Source organism: Brachyistius frenatus, unplaced genomic scaffold (genome assembly GCF_029030835.1).
Source record: "Brachyistius frenatus isolate BFR_SWC_R1_liver_20210118 unplaced genomic scaffold, ASM2903083v1 Contig_287, whole genome shotgun sequence".
NCBI classification, from domain to species: domain Eukaryota; kingdom Metazoa; phylum Chordata; class Actinopteri; family Embiotocidae; genus Brachyistius; species Brachyistius frenatus.
The window spans coordinates 118225-136273 of record NW_027210886.1 but is presented as its reverse complement, the minus strand read 5'-3'; the positions used below and the strand labels follow the sequence as shown (position 1 = coordinate 136273).

Sequence of the window (18049 nt, the reverse complement as noted above, 5' to 3'; positions counted from 1 at the left end):
TAATTAATTCCACCATCCAGCGATCTCTCTCATTGTGCCGCAGTTTGTCGTGGTCGTGACGAGAAATTTAGGAGTCCAAGGCGGATGTGCTGAATTTAACAGCCTGCAAAAGCTTGAACGAAGAGCTGTTACTGTTTAACAACTAATTAATATGAATCGTGTCCAAAAAAACGTGATTACTGAGGGATTGGCATTGGTTTATGGTTTCCTTGCTGTAACCAAATTGCTCTATCTAAAGCGGCAGTCCAGAGATCAGTAGCTCAAAGACTCCTTTTTAATACTATAGGGAGATTTAACATTAAAATAAAAAGCACCAGTCAGTGGAGCCTCAGGTTTTTTGTAGTTAGGCATGACATTTGCTAGAGTAGTTTTTGTGAGAAAAACAATGAGTAAAGCACTATTTTGTACTTTGAAAAACAAAGTTTCATACCTTAACTTATTTGTAATAGTTAGACTGTAATACATTTGCTAAGCATGATGGAGGGGTGTGTGGGGGGCAGGGGAGGGTGGAGGCACTTCGATTTTTCAGCTGGTAATTTCTTATTGAATTCAAGTTTTGTAGAGTGCACATACTTTTAAAATGTAGAAATGTAGAACAGCACAGTCTATAATTGCTTCCTTGTTTCCCTGGACAATCTGTTTCCTCTTGTGTTTCCACAATCATAAACATGCATTTAAATAGGTCCGTTTTTAGTCCTTAAAAATGTTTTAGTTTTTTTTAATTGATAACATCTAAATTTTTAGCACAAATTTGAGAGACAACAGTTTGTAAGGTAAACTGACCATTTGTATGTAATTGTCCAGTTTGTAAATAAGCAGACTTGCAATACTGATTTCAAGAAAATAAAACCTTTCAGGGAGAAATATGTACATCCAATGCTTTAAATCATGTGCCTTTAATCAGTAAAAAAAAAAAAATGCTTTAATTTATTTAGTATAATAAGTAATTATGTTCCAAAAACTTGAATAGACAGCAGGTGGAATCTGATAAATTACCCACCGCTGAGGAAACATACTGTATTTGGTTTTCACAATACTTGGTTGAAGTAGCATTCAAGTGTATTCAGACTGCATGCAAAGCAAGTTTTAATGGTGCTGCAGTTGCATACAAAATGAGAAGAAAGCTTTTACTCAATAAGAAGGAGATAATACACAGCATATGCACAGTCTATCTCTCGCTTCAGAAAACCTTTTTATAGCTTGTTAATTGGCTGTTTGTGGTAAAATAGAACAACAGTGACTGCAAATATACTCAAACTTTTAAAACCACATGGAGGATGCAGGGTGAAAATGTGTTTAATGTTCACTCAATGTACCTTTTGAAAACTGTCTGTTGTGTTATCAGTAAGCTTTGTTAAACTAGCCTGTTTATTTAACTACTTAACAAAGACAAAATAATGATGTTGGAACAATATCATCGGTTAGAAATTGAATCAGGGCAGGAAAAAGTTTTGTTTCTTTGAAAATTGTATGCATGCTTTACATTACATATAAAACAAAAACATCAGTGGACTATAAATTCAATGAACGTGTTGCCACTTCCCAGAAATGAACATGCTCATGATATATTTACTGTTTTAAATACTACCCCATTTCCCCCAAAAAAGTCAAAAGACAACATATCAAATGTTGAAGCAGAGAAATTATATTTTTTTTCGTGAAAAAATATATACAAATTTTGAATTTGATGGCAGCAACATATCTCAAAAAAGTTAGGACAGGGTCATGTTTAGCACTGTGCCACATCACCTCTTCTTTTAACAACACTCTGTAAACATTTGGAAACTGAGGAGACCAGTTTCTGGAGTTTTGGAAGTGAAATGTGGTCCCATTTTTGCCTGATATAGGATTTCAGCTGCTCAATAGTTCAGGGTTTCCTTTGTTGTATTTTTCATGTCATGATGTGCCATATTTTTTAAACGGGTGACAGGTCTGGACTGCAGGCAGGCATTGATGGTTCCGTCCAGATGTACAAGCTGCCCATGCCAGGTGCCCCAGTGCACCCTCATACCATCACGGATGCTGGCTTTTGAATTGTCTGCTGATAACAAGCTTGATGGTGCCTCCCCTCTTTACCCCAGAGCAATCCGTATTCATGATTTCCAAAAAGAATCTCAGATTGTGATCCATCAGACCACAGGAAAGTTTCCCACTTCACCTCAGTCCATCTTAAATGATCTCGGGTCCAGAGAAGGTGGCAGTGTTTCTGGATCATGTTTCTATCTGGTTTCTTTGGAGAGTTTTAACCTTTAACCTGTGTTCACAGACGATGGTTTTCAGAAGTGTTCCTGAGCCCATGCAGTGATTTCCACTCCAGAATAATGTGTGTTTTTAATACAGTGCTGCCTAAAGATCACTACCATCCAATATTGGTTTTCAGCCTTGTCCCTTGTGTTCAGAGATTTCTCCAGATTCTATGCATCTTTTGATGATATTATGAACCGTAGATGATGAAATCCACTAACTCTTTGTAGTTCTACATTGAGGAACATTATTCTTAGATTGTTGAACTATTTTCCCGCACAGTCTTGCACAGAGTGGTGGAACTCTCCCCATCTTCACTGCTTAGAGACTCTGCCTCTCTGAAATTATCTTTTTATACCCAATCATGTTGCTGATCTATTGCCAGATAACCTAATATGTTGTCAGATGTTCCACCAGGTTATTATTTTTTTTTTTGTGTTACACAACTATCCAGTCTTTTGTTGCCCCTGTCCCAACTTTTTTGCTGGTATTAAATTCAAATTAACCATATATTTTTCATGAAACAATTTTTTTTGTCAGTTTCAACATTTGATATGTTGTGTTTGGTCTAGCTTTTAAATATGGGTTTACATGATTTGCAAATCATCCCATGCTGTTTTTAATTACATTTTACACAGCGTCCACATTTTTTTTTTTTTTTTTTTTTTTAGCAACAGAGTTGTATTTAAAGCTGGTACCATTCTCATTTTACGGAAAAGTGGCATTTTCGGTTTCTTGGTCCAACATGTTGTAAAATCAATTTATAAGCTATTATGGAGTCCAACGGTAAGACATATCGATGTCACTGTGACACAGACTGAACAAACTGTAAGCAGCCCAGTCCTATTTACAGCCTTCAGCAACTAACATACTGACAGCAAACTCTAACTAAACTAAAAGTGCTCATCATTCAGCACTGACACAGGTGTGAAAGTGTATACATTATGGGGTGATTCCAAAACAGTTTGATACATTGAACATTTATTTTGATACCAGTTGGCCTGATGTGTTACAGTGTGATCAGTCTGCCTCACATAATGACTCCTTTGCAGCTGTTTTGGATTTTTATTTTTTACTGGATTGCATGAGCCATGCAGAATGTCATTATTACATTGATTATTGTGCTATGGTTGTGTATATATGACTCTGTTGTACATCTAAAGAGGTTCTCAAACATTTTCCTTCAACAATGTCACACACATAATGTTGATAAAAACAGCAGGTAAATTCTAACATGACATAAATGTGGTTATCTACAGTACAAAATTGTGTCATTGCACAACCAGGGCTGCACCTCTTGTGGTCTCAACTCACAGGTTGAAAAGTACCTGACTTGGTTCAACTATGAACTAACCACTGTCCACAACATTTATTAGAAAATCTTGACAGATGTGTTGAACTAATATGCAAAGTCAAATTTTTTTAAATGAATTAGACAATTCTGGAAACTGCTGTAGAGTTGAATTTGCACAAATTAATGAATGTCCTCTTTGATGTTAGTGTTCCAATGGATTCTCCAAATGTTTGCATTTGTGAAGGAGTAATGCTCACACTGTACTTTATCATTGGTTTTCTGAGTTATACTTTAAAAAAAAAAAAAAAAAAAATTAAATATATAGCCTATGGTTTGAACCTTCCAAAATGTACTTAAATAAGATGACTGTTCCTCTGAAATAGAATGTTGTTATTATTAGTTGAATCAGTTGATGATTCAGTTTGGCCTGGTTTCTGTATGCATGATGTAACAGTTTAACTAGCTTCTGCAGGAATTTTGCTGGCATGTTTTTTTGTCTCATTCAAGTCTTGTTGAATTTTGTAATGCAATAAAAAAAAAACGGTTTAAAGCCTTTGCCTTTGTTCATGCTGGTGTTACACACAACTGCACAGATGTGGAAAAATCTGCATGAAAAATTCCCATAGTGAAAATCCACTAACTTTGAATCCAATTTAACACCAGTCAAAATGCTTTACATACCTCGTGTTGTCACATGCTGTGGTGATGAGTATGTGTTGGATGGCATCATTGTTGTGCAATAGTCACTGTTAACCCACACTGTAAACCCAAATGCTAAAAATAATTAACATTAACTAGTGAAAACTTAAATTTAAAAATTGATTCCATTAACTTTAATAGATTAAGTTCCTGGGACATTTTCCTCTTTTAAGTTAAGTAAACCAATCATTTTTTATTCATTTAACTATTTTGTGTATTAAGTAAACAACATTTAAATGCATAATTTTACTGAACTTATTGTGTCCACATTAGAAACTGTATTCTGTGATTACTGTCAGGGTGTATTATGCAGTATTATCATACAGTGAAAAACATCAAGAAAAAACATGTAAGAAGAACTACGGAAGACGAAGGTTCTGGAGCCAAAAGGTTGTCTGACTTCATTTGCAGTCTGCTGGCCAGCATGCCAGCTGTTCTGACCCACAATCCTCTCCAGCAGTGGCTATGTCACATCGACTAAGCCGCCGAGAGATTGTGTGTTTGTTTGTGGGTGTATCTGCAGCTCATCAGGTGTGTGGAGGCTCCGCCTGCAGCTCATCAGGTGGGTGGAGGCTCCCCCTGCAGCTCATCGGGTGTGTGGAGGCTCCTGCTGTAGCTCATCGGGTGGGTGGAGGCTCCACCTGCAGCTCATCGGGTGGGTGGAGGCTCCACCTCCTCTGACTGGTTTAGTTGATGTTCATTCCACTAATCAACACTGCAGTATATCTGCCACTGGTCAAGAACTCGACCTTCACCAGATCATTCAGTCTCCTTCCAGTCCTCCTCAAGTCTCCTTTCAGTCCTCCTTCAGTCCTCCTCCAGTTCTCCTCAAGTCTCCTTCCAGTCCTCCCCCAGTCTGCCTCCAGTCCTCCTCCAGTCCTCCTCCAATCCTCGTCCAATCCTCCTCCAGTCCTCCTCAAGTCTCCCTCCAGTCCTCCTCCAGTCCTCGTCCAATCCTCCTCCAATCCTCCTCCAGTCTGCCTCCAGTCCTCCTCCAGTCTGCCTCCAGTCCTCCTCCATTCTGACTCCAGTCCTCCTCAAGTCTCCTCCAGTCCTCCTCCAGTCTGCCTCCAGTCCTCCTCCAGTCCTCCTCTAGTCTGCCTCCAGTCATCCTCAAGTCTCCTCCAGTCCTCCCCCAGTCTGCCTCCAGTCCTCCTCCAGTCTGCCTCCAGTCCTCCTCCAATCCTCCTCCAGTCTGCCTCCAGTCCTCCTCCAATCCTCCTCCAGTCCTCCTCCGGTCTGCCTCCAGTCCTCTTCCAGTTCTCCTCCAGTCCTCCTCCAGTCCTCTTCCAGTTCTCTCCCAGTCTGCCTCCAGTCCTCCTCCAGTCCTCCTCCAGTCCTCCTCTAGTCTGCCTCCAGTCATCCTCAAGTCTCCTCCAGTCCTCCCCCAGTCTGCCTCCAGTCCTCCTCCAGTCCTCCTCCGGTCTGCCTCCAGTCCTCTTCCAGTTCTCCTCAAGTCTCCTCCAGTCCTCCCCCAGTCTGCCTCCAGTCCTCCTCCAGTCCTCCTCCGGTCTGCCTCCAGTCCTCTTCCAGTCTGCCTCCAGTCCTCCTCCAGTCCTCCTCTAGACTGCCTCCAGTCATCCTCAAGTCTCCTCCAGTCCTCCCCCAGTCTGCCTCCAGTCCTCCTCCAGTCCTCCTCCGGTCTGCCTCCAGTCCTCTTCCAGTTCTCCTCCAGTCCTCCTCCAGTCCTCTTCCAGTCCTCCCCCAGTCTGCCTCCAGTCCTCTTCCATTCTGCCTCCAGTCCTCCCACAGTCCTCCTCCATTTTTCCTGCTGCATTTGGATCCACTCGTTTGCACTCACAACAAATATTAATAAGGCAATGAGTTGCTGCACAGTTTTCAGTCACATGGTTTTGAGTATGAATAAGTGAAAGTGTTTGACTTTTGTCTCATTAAGAAAATAAATATAAAGACTTAGAAATATTGAGTGTAAAAGAAGGTTTTTGTGTACCTCATTTTTGTAAACATAATTCCATGGAAGAGGTGAATGAAAACTTTTCGGTCATTTGAGTCTAGTCAAAGCTTACATGTAGTCTTGAAAGCAGTTGACTTTCAATTTTATCAACTTAAAAAGCAATAAGTTGCCTTAGTTTATTTTAGTTCTGGAAACTTATGGGGTTTACAGTACAGTCAAGTTGATTTACTTAAAAAAAAACTGAGGCAAGTCATTCCCCCAAAAAATTATACAATAGAAGCTATTAGAATTATTTGATTGAAGAGTCACAATTTAAATTCAACACAAGTTTTTTGCTCAACTATTAAACTCAAATAGTTTAGTTAGAATAATTAGTTACCATTATCATTTATTCTAATTCCGTGTATTTGTCCTAATGAGTTTTTCATTGGACACTATGGAACCATGGACATTATGTTTATTTGATGTCATGTCAGAGGAAAAGCTGCATTTTGTATCTACTTCTGTCTGTGAACCAAACACCTTAAATATTTCAGATGTAGTAACTTGAATGCCTTTTCAGAGATGACCTTTTTTCAGTTTTAGTTTTAATTTGAAGGTGCGAGGCTCTCTGATGCTAATCCACTATCACGGAAAGCATCATCGGCCGCGCGCAACATCCGGAGGAACGCGCGCGATCACGCATCAGGAGAGGGTCGGGTCGGGAGAGGATGAACATAGAGTGAGAGGAGGTGGAGGGGAAAAGATAGGGAATGAAAATGATGGCGTCCGATGCAGAGGAGATAAGAAACCATACAAGCCCCTGTCCCATCCCCGACAACAGTCTCAGCACTCTGTCCATCAAAATCACGCGGAAAAACCAGGATAGACACTGGAAGTTGCGGTTTATTTATCTGCAGTGCTGTGAGTACCGACACACACCATGACGTTAAACAGCAGGCACAAGCTACACAAGTCCGCTCCGAACATTATGGAGAATATGCCGCCTTTTTACATCAGCCGACGGTTATGTTATCAGAACCGAATACATGTTCTCTTATTGCATTTTTGAAGAACTCAACCTCCATTTAACATGCTTCGGTGGGCGGCGCCGGCGGGGGGTGGGGGGGCTGCTGCTGCTGCTGCTAAACGCTCACAATGACAGGCACAGAGGGGACATAATGAAGACATTACTCTTGTTCACACCTCTTACTTATCCCTGCCTAAAAAACGCAATCTTTAACCAGCCTAATCTTTCTTTTTTTATTATTATTTTTTAATTCAGCATGTCTTTTAATAAACCAAATAGCATCTTACATAGGCCACACATTTCATTAGTAGATTACAGCAGCCAAACTTCTCGTGAACTATTTCAGAAAATGATATTATGTTATAGAAGTAGATGATGAAAGATTTGTTGATGTGCTTCTTTAATCTACATCAATCGGTTACCGACTCTGTCTTAGTTCAAAGTTGTATTTTTATGGATATTTGGATTTGTTATTAATCTGATGTTGCAGCGCAAAACTCAATACATTAAGGGTGTTATAGTGTTTCCTTCAGCAACTGTTTACGGTGAAATATTGGTGCTAAAATGTGGAACAAAAGGTGATGTTCAGACTTGTTTAAACTGTGCAGAGAAAACCGGTTAAACCTTTAGCATACAGTATTTGTATTATTATTTCTAGTAGGGCATGATGTTTTGAATTCTTCTGCTGAATGTGGAAAGTTTCTCTGAGCTGACCTTAAATTTGAGTTGTCACAACAAACACGTCTGGTCCAATCAGAAGCTCGATGTAAAAGACAGCCAGTAATCAAACTTTTATAATGAATTTTAATTTTACATATTCATGTATTCTAGATATTATATTGAAAGAGGAGGAGTAAATGCCATCTTAAGAATTTCAAATCAGATAATTGAACATTTTTATGGAAAAACCATATCAGACAGTATTTATTATTCACAGTAGAGCACCTTTGTATCTTCCAGCATGGAGGAGATCTTTAAGGTCAGGTTTAAATCCACCGCCCTCAATATCCAGAGCTGAGTTTCATGACCAGGTCATTGGCCATGTCGGAGTCACTTAATGCAGTTTATTAAGACTTCCTGACCCGCCACTGCTTCACTCTTTCTTTGTCAAATCACTGTGTCAATCAATTTTCACACCACAGCTGTCAGACTGGGAAGTTAATCACTCACAGAAAATAAATAGAAGCGAACATTGCTTCATGTCACACGCTGCTCTCACATCCGGATGGTGAAGCTCCTCATGGACAGACGATAATGAGTAACATGTGGTGAGACATGTGGCCCCTCTGAGTCCAAGGATGTGAGATGCAACCAGGCCAGATGCAGGAGATTCCAGCTGTTTTCCAGAGATGGAAAAATGCAAAAAGTTGATGGTTTTTGTGGTCAGAGACTGAGTTATGGCAACCATCAGTGAGGTCATCAACCATCAGTGATGTCATCGTTGGTTTGTGAACATTATGAAGCCTCCAGTTCAGATTCTGTCCATCACCATCTTGCTAGTTTGGAGCGGTCTGGAGCAGGAAGTGACCATATTTGGGCGAGCTGGGGGAGGAGCCAGCAGTGGATCTGGCCAACCTGATTGGAAACCTGATGATACTACGTCCCGCCCACTGATAGCTGTAACCTGACTGCATCACAAATGCCTGTCAATCAAACAGACACACCCCCAAAAACACATCTTTATGAAGCTTATTTTCTAATGAATAAGGGTTAATTGTCAGATGGACCTCCAGAAAACTAATAAGAAGGAGTGACTTTAGCTAACAACACAGAGATAACTGCTGGACACATTTTATAGACTTTGTATTTGATGAGAGAAGTTGATTGGGAGTCTATGGAGCCGGAGGCTTTCTGGAGCCGACCTCTAGTGGCACCTGGTGGTATCGCAGCTTAAAACTCTTCTGCATCGGCCTCATTTTTCAGACCCAGAAGCTGTGAACACTTTTATATCCAGTCTATGACAGCAACCTGTGCAGGAAGTTGAGAAAAAACCCTTTGAAAGTGCAGCATGAACATTTCCTAGATGTTGTTTCTTGGAGAGAAGAAGCTGTTGCGTCGTCATCATTTGGTTTGTGAGTAAGGTGTGTCAGATTGTAGCGTGCCTGAACACAAGCGACACCAGGACAAACGGAAATCAAAACACCATTTACCTTTATTAAGGTCACTTTGTCCATGTTACTCTCTAACTGTTGTCTTCCTCTTTCTGTCTAAGTTATCGAATCTCTGTCTTACATGCCTCAGCAGTGGTGAGAACACAGACTGTATATGAAAAAGATTATGATGACATGTCTGATTACTGATGCCATATGTCCCTTGGCCATCTTTGGATGGATGTTGAAAGAGCTCAGAACAGGACTGATAAGAGAATCATGAAAAAAGGATCAGGCTGATTTAAACTGACAGCTTCTTTCTACTGTTATGATGTATAGTGCGAGTGATGGATTTGAATGAGACAGAAAAGTGACCTCTCTCGTCAATACAGCCCAGCCTGTGGTTGGAGATATATGTTACATATGACATACATAGTGTGCTAAACTTGATAATTAGTCTCTTGATGTTGAGATCACAGCCATACCATCCATCTCAGGACTTACTGTTCATGTCCCAGAATATATGTAGTTGTTTATGAGTTCAGGTTCCTCCCTGGTGGTGTTTGTGTGACAGATAAGACTCTAAACATCTAAACCACCAGGAGTTCTCTATATTACTGTAATTAAAAGATTTGGCCTGACTGATATTATTTCTGTCAGATTTATTAGTATCATTACTTTGCTGTCCCACATCTGACTTTGATGTTTGGATTCACTCGTATCACTTGTCATGGTTTTGCACTTTAGTTTGTTTTTCCTGTTTTACTTTGTAATCACTCAACCCCCAGTGTATTGGTGTACTTCACTTCCTTCCTGCCCCACCCTAATTAGTTTCATCTGTCCCTCATTGTCCTCCTCTCCCTGGTGGATTTAGTTAGTGTGTTGCGTCTGCCTGCCCCTGTACTCTTTTTAAAATAATGCAGTAAGTTCTGTGTTCCTTTGTCAGATCTTTTTTTCTGTTTTTTGATGTAGTTGAATCTTGTTGTGTCTTAGTTAGTTCGAATTTCTTAGTTTTTGTTTGTTGCCTTGAGGGTTGGGTATCTACTAAACTGGCAGATAACAATAAGTCTTCTGCTGAGTGCAGCTGAACTGTACCGGAAGTAAGAGAGAGTAAACGCAAACAGAATTGGTGGCTATAAAACAGTTGTTTACTGAATGAAAACACAGACTGTCTACTTGATGCGTGTTTAACCTCTGCAGCGCAGAGCTCGACTCTCTCAGACCTGCTAGAATAAATAAAATAATCTGAGCCTGACCTGATGGGATTTGGTCGAGGCATTTATAATGTTAGATACCGCTTCCCAAGCCGATTTAACATCAGGCCGTGGAGGCCGACTCGTAGCACCTTAAATTCAGTGTAATGAGCATGAACCTCCCCGACAAGTACGTCAGTTTCCTTATGCTTTAAGTTTGGATTGCCATACCAGTCCGCTCCTAAAAAAAAAAACTGACAGTCCCCTATGCCATGTTCAAAGCAGACTTCAGCTAACATGGGATTTATTTTTCCTTTTTTATACGTATTTTCTAACTTGATCCCCTAGGGCTCAAGGATATTCAATGTATATCAAGATAATATCCACAGTCACTCAAATCATTACTTAGTTTCTTGAATCTTCCTGAGGGCTAAGTAGCATTCCCATGTTTGTCAGAAGCAGTCATGAAGGACCCTGCAGATAACAGTTATTTGGGGATAACAACTGTAAAAAATGACAGCCTACATCACAGTGAAGAGGAGGCACTTTGCATAACATCACCATTTCATCTGAGTCTGTGGTAATGATAGAGTCCTCAGGCTGCTTATGGTAGATGCTCACAACTACTTTTATTTTACTGGTTGATATCAGTGCATGTAGATAGCTGCAGCTGGGGGCAACATATATATGTTATAATATAATGCTGGCTTTGAAGCTCAGAGCAATAGCAGTGATATGGGACAAGTTGGTTGTGTGAGAAATGAATAAGCTCACTGATGATGTGTGCAGCTCTGCTTGGTTCTTGAGCTGTGAGTAAATTGAAAAAGCAGACAGAGCAGAGAAGGAGGAGGAAGAAGGGTTACGGTGGAAGCTCAGCTGAGATATAATGCCTGGTGCTGAAGTTATTTGACTTTGTGCTGCCTGGTTTCTGTTTGCTTTTTTTTTTTCTAACAAAGTCCCCTTTTCTGCACAAAGCCTGACATGGGAATTGATGGTGTCGATTCCCCAAAATATTCACATCAATATCTTCAGTAATTGTTTGGCTGCCATGTAAATCTCTGTGCTATTCATTTAACATGTTTTTGACACTTGTCTTGTCAAAAGAAAGATAAATATTATTGTTTTAATTGATACGGTGTTATTGTAATGGATTACTTGTTACTCTCCACACTTTCTGTTTAAACTTGAATGTCTTTGTTTAGATTTTTTTATGAACAGTTTATTGTATTACTCATTCTGAAGCTGTTGACTGGTTTCTGGGCGTTGAAGTAAAATTTGAAATGTGTTTCTTTGTCTTCCCAGATTTCTTGACCATTGCAACAATACTGGGAACTGGAATCTTAGGTAAGTATTCACATATTTTTAATCGAGATGAACGAATCACTAAAATGACCCCACATAAAAATACACCTGGTGATCCATCATGGTGGATTTGAGATAGACATTTATATTTCTGTTTATGGAAAAAAAAAAAAAAAAAAAAAAGATAGCTAAATTGAGGTAAACATTCATATTGCTGATTAAAAAAAAAGATTTCAAAATGTACACTTGATGACATTAATGAACATTTTGAATGTTTTTTGGAACATTTCCATGGTGTAATGTGTGAAGCCCATTTAGATTGTGAAAACTTTTCCCCATATTTTCCCCATATGTCAAACATGTTATCACGTGTCCCATGTGGAAATATGAGATGAGATTGAGAAATATGTCACGCAATAGATTAATATGACACATGATTCAGGCATCTGTATGACCTTTTTGTGAAGATATTCCATACAAAAAAAATTCCAGATGAGCACTTGGGATTTGATGATGAGTGAGATTTGTGCGACACATGAGTCTCATCACACTTGATGAGATTGGATGGCTTGAATTTGGAGAACATGACCAACTTAAAAAGAAACACATTCAAGATAATAAATAAGTTCTGGGTAGGATTACACCTTCCATATAATTCAGTCAAAAATCAGCAGCACCACAAATATGGGCAGAAATATGTGTCAGTAGAATGTACATTTTAATCATTTATATTTGACACCCGACATACAGCGTTAGCTAGCTAGTGATAACTGTAGCCCTGTCATTGTGAATCTGCTCTCAATTGCTCTTCCTCAAAGACCCGGATGTGTGAGGCACGAACTGAATTTCATGAACTGAATTTGAAATGTGAGAGCTGAATTTAGAGTTGAATTTTAAAGTTGACATTTAAATGCTGTTTCAGAGCAAATTAATTAAAATTCAGAATTAAACACTTAGATTCAAGTTTATTGAAATTCAGTTTCAAACTAAAAATTACATTTTAAATTATGCAATTCAAACTCAAATATAAATGATGGAAATTCTGTTTCTACTGACACATCTTTCTGCCCATACACAAACTACACACTGAAAAAATATACTGCAGAGTGGATACAACATTTTTTCACAAAGTCTCAACAAAACTATTGTGAAAAAGTTTAGTTGACTGAATTGCAGTTGTTTAACTCATATGATGGTATAAACTTTGGTGATCTAGGTTTTCTATCTACTAGATGTCCTTTCTATAATACGCCTTCACTTGCAGCATAATTAAAGCTCTGTCCATCTCTTGGCTGTCATTGGCGCAGCAAATTTAACGGTGCTTTATGACGTGCAGTTAACACCAGAGAGATTTTTGTAGAGGTGGAAATTACATGGGACATTACATTTAACTACTTTGTTTTCAGCAGGGTCTTTGTGTAGTTCCACAGAGGTGGAGCCCTTCCAAGTTAATACTTGTTCAGTCACTTACATCTCATCCTGAAATCAGCACTATCCATTAAATTTAATGGTAAGTTTGAGCCAGAGTGAAGAGGAGTGTCTGTGGGAGGGAAAGACGAGCAGAGGTAATGATGGACAGGCGGGTAGATGCGCTGATAAAAGTCAGAAATCATTTTGCACATGTCTGCAGTTTTCAAATTAATTTCTACATTATTTCTGTTCGCAGGTCTTCCAGTAACAATAGCCCATGCTGGACTGGTGCCTTTCCTGGTCTCTTTTCTCATCGGCTTCTTCGTCCAGGTTAGTGTTATTTAGCACTCTGATGCTTAACAAATTAAACTAACTTATTCATGAATCCAATTTCAAATAAAAAAATATTTATTTTTCATCCCCTTTTATGCAGGCCTTGCTTATCTACCTGTTTGTGGAACTTCTTCAGAAATGTCAAGTGGTGCAGCTGGACTCGCTGAAGGTCAGTAGATGGACTAACCCAGCACAACACCTGCATTTGACTTTTTAGACTTCACACAGAAAATATGGAAACTACATTCAGGAGCAGTAATGATACGATGTATGAGGTACCTGTGGCTCAGGTGGTCTAGTGGGCTGCCCCCTAATTTAATTACTGGCTCCTCTTGTCAACATGTTGAAGTGAGAAACTGAACCTCATATAGTTCCAGATGGGTGTGTGGGAATGGATGAATGTGAAGCAAAAATTGTAAATGTAAAAATTTGCTGTAGAAGTGCAGTCCATGTACTATTTACCAGAGCGGGTGGGTTTTTATTCAAGTAGGTGAATGAAAAAGTTCAGATAAAAAGATACATTTTTGAGAAACCATTAAAAATTAAAAAATGTGACTTCTGTGCCACTTTTTGAGCAGAATGGAAGAGATTTTTCACTGCAGACTTTGACTTATAGCAGAAAACATAATAGTATAGGCAAAAGAAATATGTTGAAAGATGTCTCCCAGAGAGTCGGCCCTTTCAACTCTAGGATGGAGGAACTCCCTCACATACACCTTTATTGCATTCATTATAATGAGTAATTTATTTAAATGTACTTGTACATTTCCTACTATTCACATGACTGTTTTGGAAAAGGGAATATCTTAAAAGTTAAACTTCAAACTTCTGATGATTTTGTTGAATTTAGATTTCATTCATGGTCATGGGATGTACAACCCTGTTTCCAAAAAAGTAGTGACGCTGTGTCAAATGTAAATAAAAAAAAAGGAGCGCAATGATTTGTAAATCCCATAAACCCATATTTAATAGCAAATAGCCCAAAGACAACATTTCAAATGTTAAAACTGAGAAATTGTATTGTTTTATGAAAAATATGTTCTTATTTTGAATTTGATGGCAGAAACACGTCTCTAAAAAGTTGTGGCAGGGTCAACAAAAGACTGGAAGAGTTGTGCAACCCCCCAAAAATAATATCTGACAACTAATTAGGTTACCATGACAACAGATCAGTAAAATAATTGGGTATAAAATAACCATTTGAGAGAGGCAGAGTCTCTCAGCAGTGAAGATGGGGAGAGGTTCACCACTCTGTGAAAGACTGTGTGGGAAAATAGTGAAACAATCCAAGAATAGTGTTCCTCAACATAAACCTACAAAGAATTTGTGGATGTCATCGTCTACAGTTCATAATATCATTAAAAGATTCAGAGAATCTGGAGAAATCTCTGAACACAATGGACAAGGCTGGAAACCAATATTGGATGATGGTGATCTTCAGGCCCTCAGGCAGCACTGCATTAAAAACACACTATTCTGGAGTGGAAATCACTGCATGGGCTCAGACTTCTGAAAACCATCGTCTGTGAACACAGTTCATCGCCGCATTCACAAATGCAGGTTAAAACTCTCCAAAGAAGAAACCAGATAGAAACATGATCCAGAAACAGTTTCAACATTTCATATGTTGTCTTTAGTCTATTTGCAATAGAATATTGGTTTCTGTGATTTGCAAATCATTGCATTCTGTTTATATTTACATTTTACAAAGTATCCCAACTTTTTTGGAAACAGTGCCATAGTAGTAAATGTTGACTGACCACAGGGGGATAATGTTCTCACTTCTTCCGATTGTAATCATAGACCGGTGTTGCAGAGTGTTTTGTGATGGATCAAGTGGGTGTGGAGGATCCAGCCCCCACAGAAGAGGAGGAGGACGAGGATGAAGGTGAAAATGCAGAAGTAGGTAAGAAACCATTTCCTTCAATGAATCCCACTTCGTTGTTCATTTTACCTTCATGTTTGTGAGGAGCGCTACAAGACATTTCCTACTGCCTGCGACTTGCTGCCTGCATCCCATGTGCATGGCAGTAACAAGGTGTCTCGGTATTCATCGCAGCAGCCGGGTTAACGGGTTACAGTAGCCAGGTTAACGGTTTACAGCAGCCGCGTTAAAGGGTTGCAGCAGCCGGATTAACGGGTTACAGTAGCCGCGTTAAAGGGTTACAGCAGCCGGGTTAACGGGTTACAGTAGCCGCATTAAAGGGTTACAGCAGCTGCGTTAACGGGTTACAGCAGCTGGGTTAACGGGTTACAGCAGCCGCGTTAACGGGTTACAGCAGCCTTGTTAACGGGTTACAGCAGCCGGGATAAGGGCTTACAGCAGCCGTGTTAACGGGTTACACTATCCGCGTTAACGCGGGTTAACAGGTTTATTGCAACCGCGTTACCGAGTTACAGCAGCCGGGTTACCGGGTTACAGCAGCCTCGTTAACGGGTTACAGCAGCCGGGTTGACTGCTTCCAGCAGCCGCGTTAACGGGTTACAGCAGCCACATTACTGGGTTACAGCAGCTGGGTTAACAGGTTACACTATCCGTGTTAACGCGGTTTAACAGGTCTATTCCAGCCGGGTTAACGGGTTTATTGCAGCCGCGTTAACGCGGGTTAACAGGTTTATTGCAGCCGAGTTAACGGGTTAATTGCAGCCGTGTTAACGGGTTACAGCAGCCGCGTTAACGCCGGTTAACAGGTCTATTCCAGCCGGGTTAACGGGTTTATTGCAGCCGCGTTAACGCGGGTTAACAGGTTTATTGCAGCCGGGTTAACAGGTTTATTGCAGCCGCGTTAACGGGTTACAGCAGCCACGTTAATGTGGGTTAACGGGTTCATCGCAGCCGCGTTAATGCGGGTTAACAGGTTTATCACAGCCACGTTAATGCAGGTTAACGGGTTTATTGCAGCCGCGTTAACGGGTTACAGCAGCCGCATTAAAGGGTTACAGCAGCTGCGTTAACTGGTTACAACAGCCGCATTAACGGGTTACAGCAGCCGTGTTAACGGGTTACAGCAGCCGCATTAACGAGTTACAGCAGCCGGGTTAACGGGTTACAGCAGCCGGGTTAACGGGTTACAACAGCCGCATTAACGGGTTACAGCAGCCGTGTTAACGGGTTACAGCAGCCGCATTAACGAGTTACAGCAGCCGAGTTAACGGGTTACAGCAGCCGGGTTAACGGGTTACAGTAGCCGGGTTAACGGGTTACAGCAGCCGGGTTAACGGGTTACAGCAGCCGCATTAACGGATTACAGCAGCCGGGTTAACGGGTTACAGCAGCCGGGTTAACGGGTTACAGTAGCCGCATTAACGGATTACAGCAGCCGGGTTAACGGGTTACAGCAGCCGCGTTAACGGGTTACAGCAGCTGGGTTGACTGCTTACAGCAGCCGCGTAAACGGGTTACAGCAGCCGCGTCACTGGGTTACAGCAGCTGGGTTAACAGGTTACACTATCCGCGTTAACGCGGGTTAACAGGTTTATTGCAGCCGAGTTAACGGGTTTATTGCAGCCGTGTTAACGGGTTACAGCAGCCGCGTTAACGCCGGTTAACAGGTCTATTCCAGCCGGGTTAACGGGTTTATTGCAGCCGCGTTAACGCGGGTTAACAGGTTTATTGCAGCCGGGTTAACAGGTTTATTGCAGCCGCGTTAACGGGTTACAGCAGCCACGTTAATGTGGGTTAACGGGTTCATCGCAGCCGCGTTAATGCGGGTTAACAGGTTTATCGCAGCCACGTTAATGCAGGTTAACGGGTTTATTGCAGCCTCGTTAACGGGTTACAGCAGCCGCGTTAATGTGGGTTAACGGGTTCATCGCAGCCGCGTTAATTTGGGTTAACAGCTTTATCGCAGCCACGTTAATGCAGGTTAACGGGTTTATTGCAGCCGCGTTAACGGGTTACAGAAGCCGCATTACCGGGTTACAGTAGCCGGGTTAACGGGTTACAGCAGCCGCGTTACTGGGTTACAGCAGCCGGGTTAACGGGTTACACTATCCGCGTTAACGTGGGTTAACAGGTTTATTGCAGCCGGGTTAACAGGTTTTTTGCAGCCTCGTTAATAGGTTACAGAAGCCGCGTTAACAGGTTACAGCAGCCATGTTAATGCAGGTTAACGGGTTTATCGCAGCCGCGTTGACGCGGGTTATCAGGTTTATCGCAGCCGCATTAATGGGTTACAGCAGTCGCGTTAACGTTTTACACTATCCGCGTTAACGCGGGTTAACAGATTTATTGCAGCCGTGTTAGCGGGTTACAGAAGCCGCGTTAAATGGTTACAGCAGCCGCGTTAATTTGGGTTAATGGGTTTATTGCAGCCAGGTTAACAGGTTTATTGCAGCCATGTTAACAGGTTACAGCAGCCTGTGTGTCACAAGCATTTCATGCCTGCTGCGGCGGAGCGTCATCTCAGGCTTCTGGTGTGCTGTGTGTTTGTGTCCTGCTCTAAATGAGGTGTTACTATTAGTAATGCCTTTTGCTTACAAGTCTTTATTGTCCGACTTTAAACAGTTGATTAATCGCGGCTGTTTTCCAAGTAAACCTCAGTGTAGAAAGATCAGGCT

The 18049-nt window shown here is 41.0% G+C and overlaps 1 protein-coding gene across 1 annotated transcript in view; it reads left to right on the top strand.

Annotated features, from left to right (window-relative positions):
- The first annotated feature begins 6824 nt into the window (after positions 1 to 6824).
- Positions 6825 to 18049, top strand: part of LOC138635047 (uncharacterized) — a 99722-nt gene continuing 88497 nt past the window's right edge. The window contains exons 1-5 of the mRNA XM_069722354.1: positions 6825 to 7055; positions 11747 to 11788; positions 13413 to 13486; positions 13590 to 13658; positions 15293 to 15395. Coding sequence (XP_069578455.1) covers positions 6905 to 7055; positions 11747 to 11788; positions 13413 to 13486; positions 13590 to 13658; positions 15293 to 15395 — 439 coding nt within the window. The 5' untranslated portion in view covers positions 6825 to 6904. The remainder of the gene's footprint in view (positions 7056 to 11746; positions 11789 to 13412; positions 13487 to 13589; positions 13659 to 15292; positions 15396 to 18049) is intronic.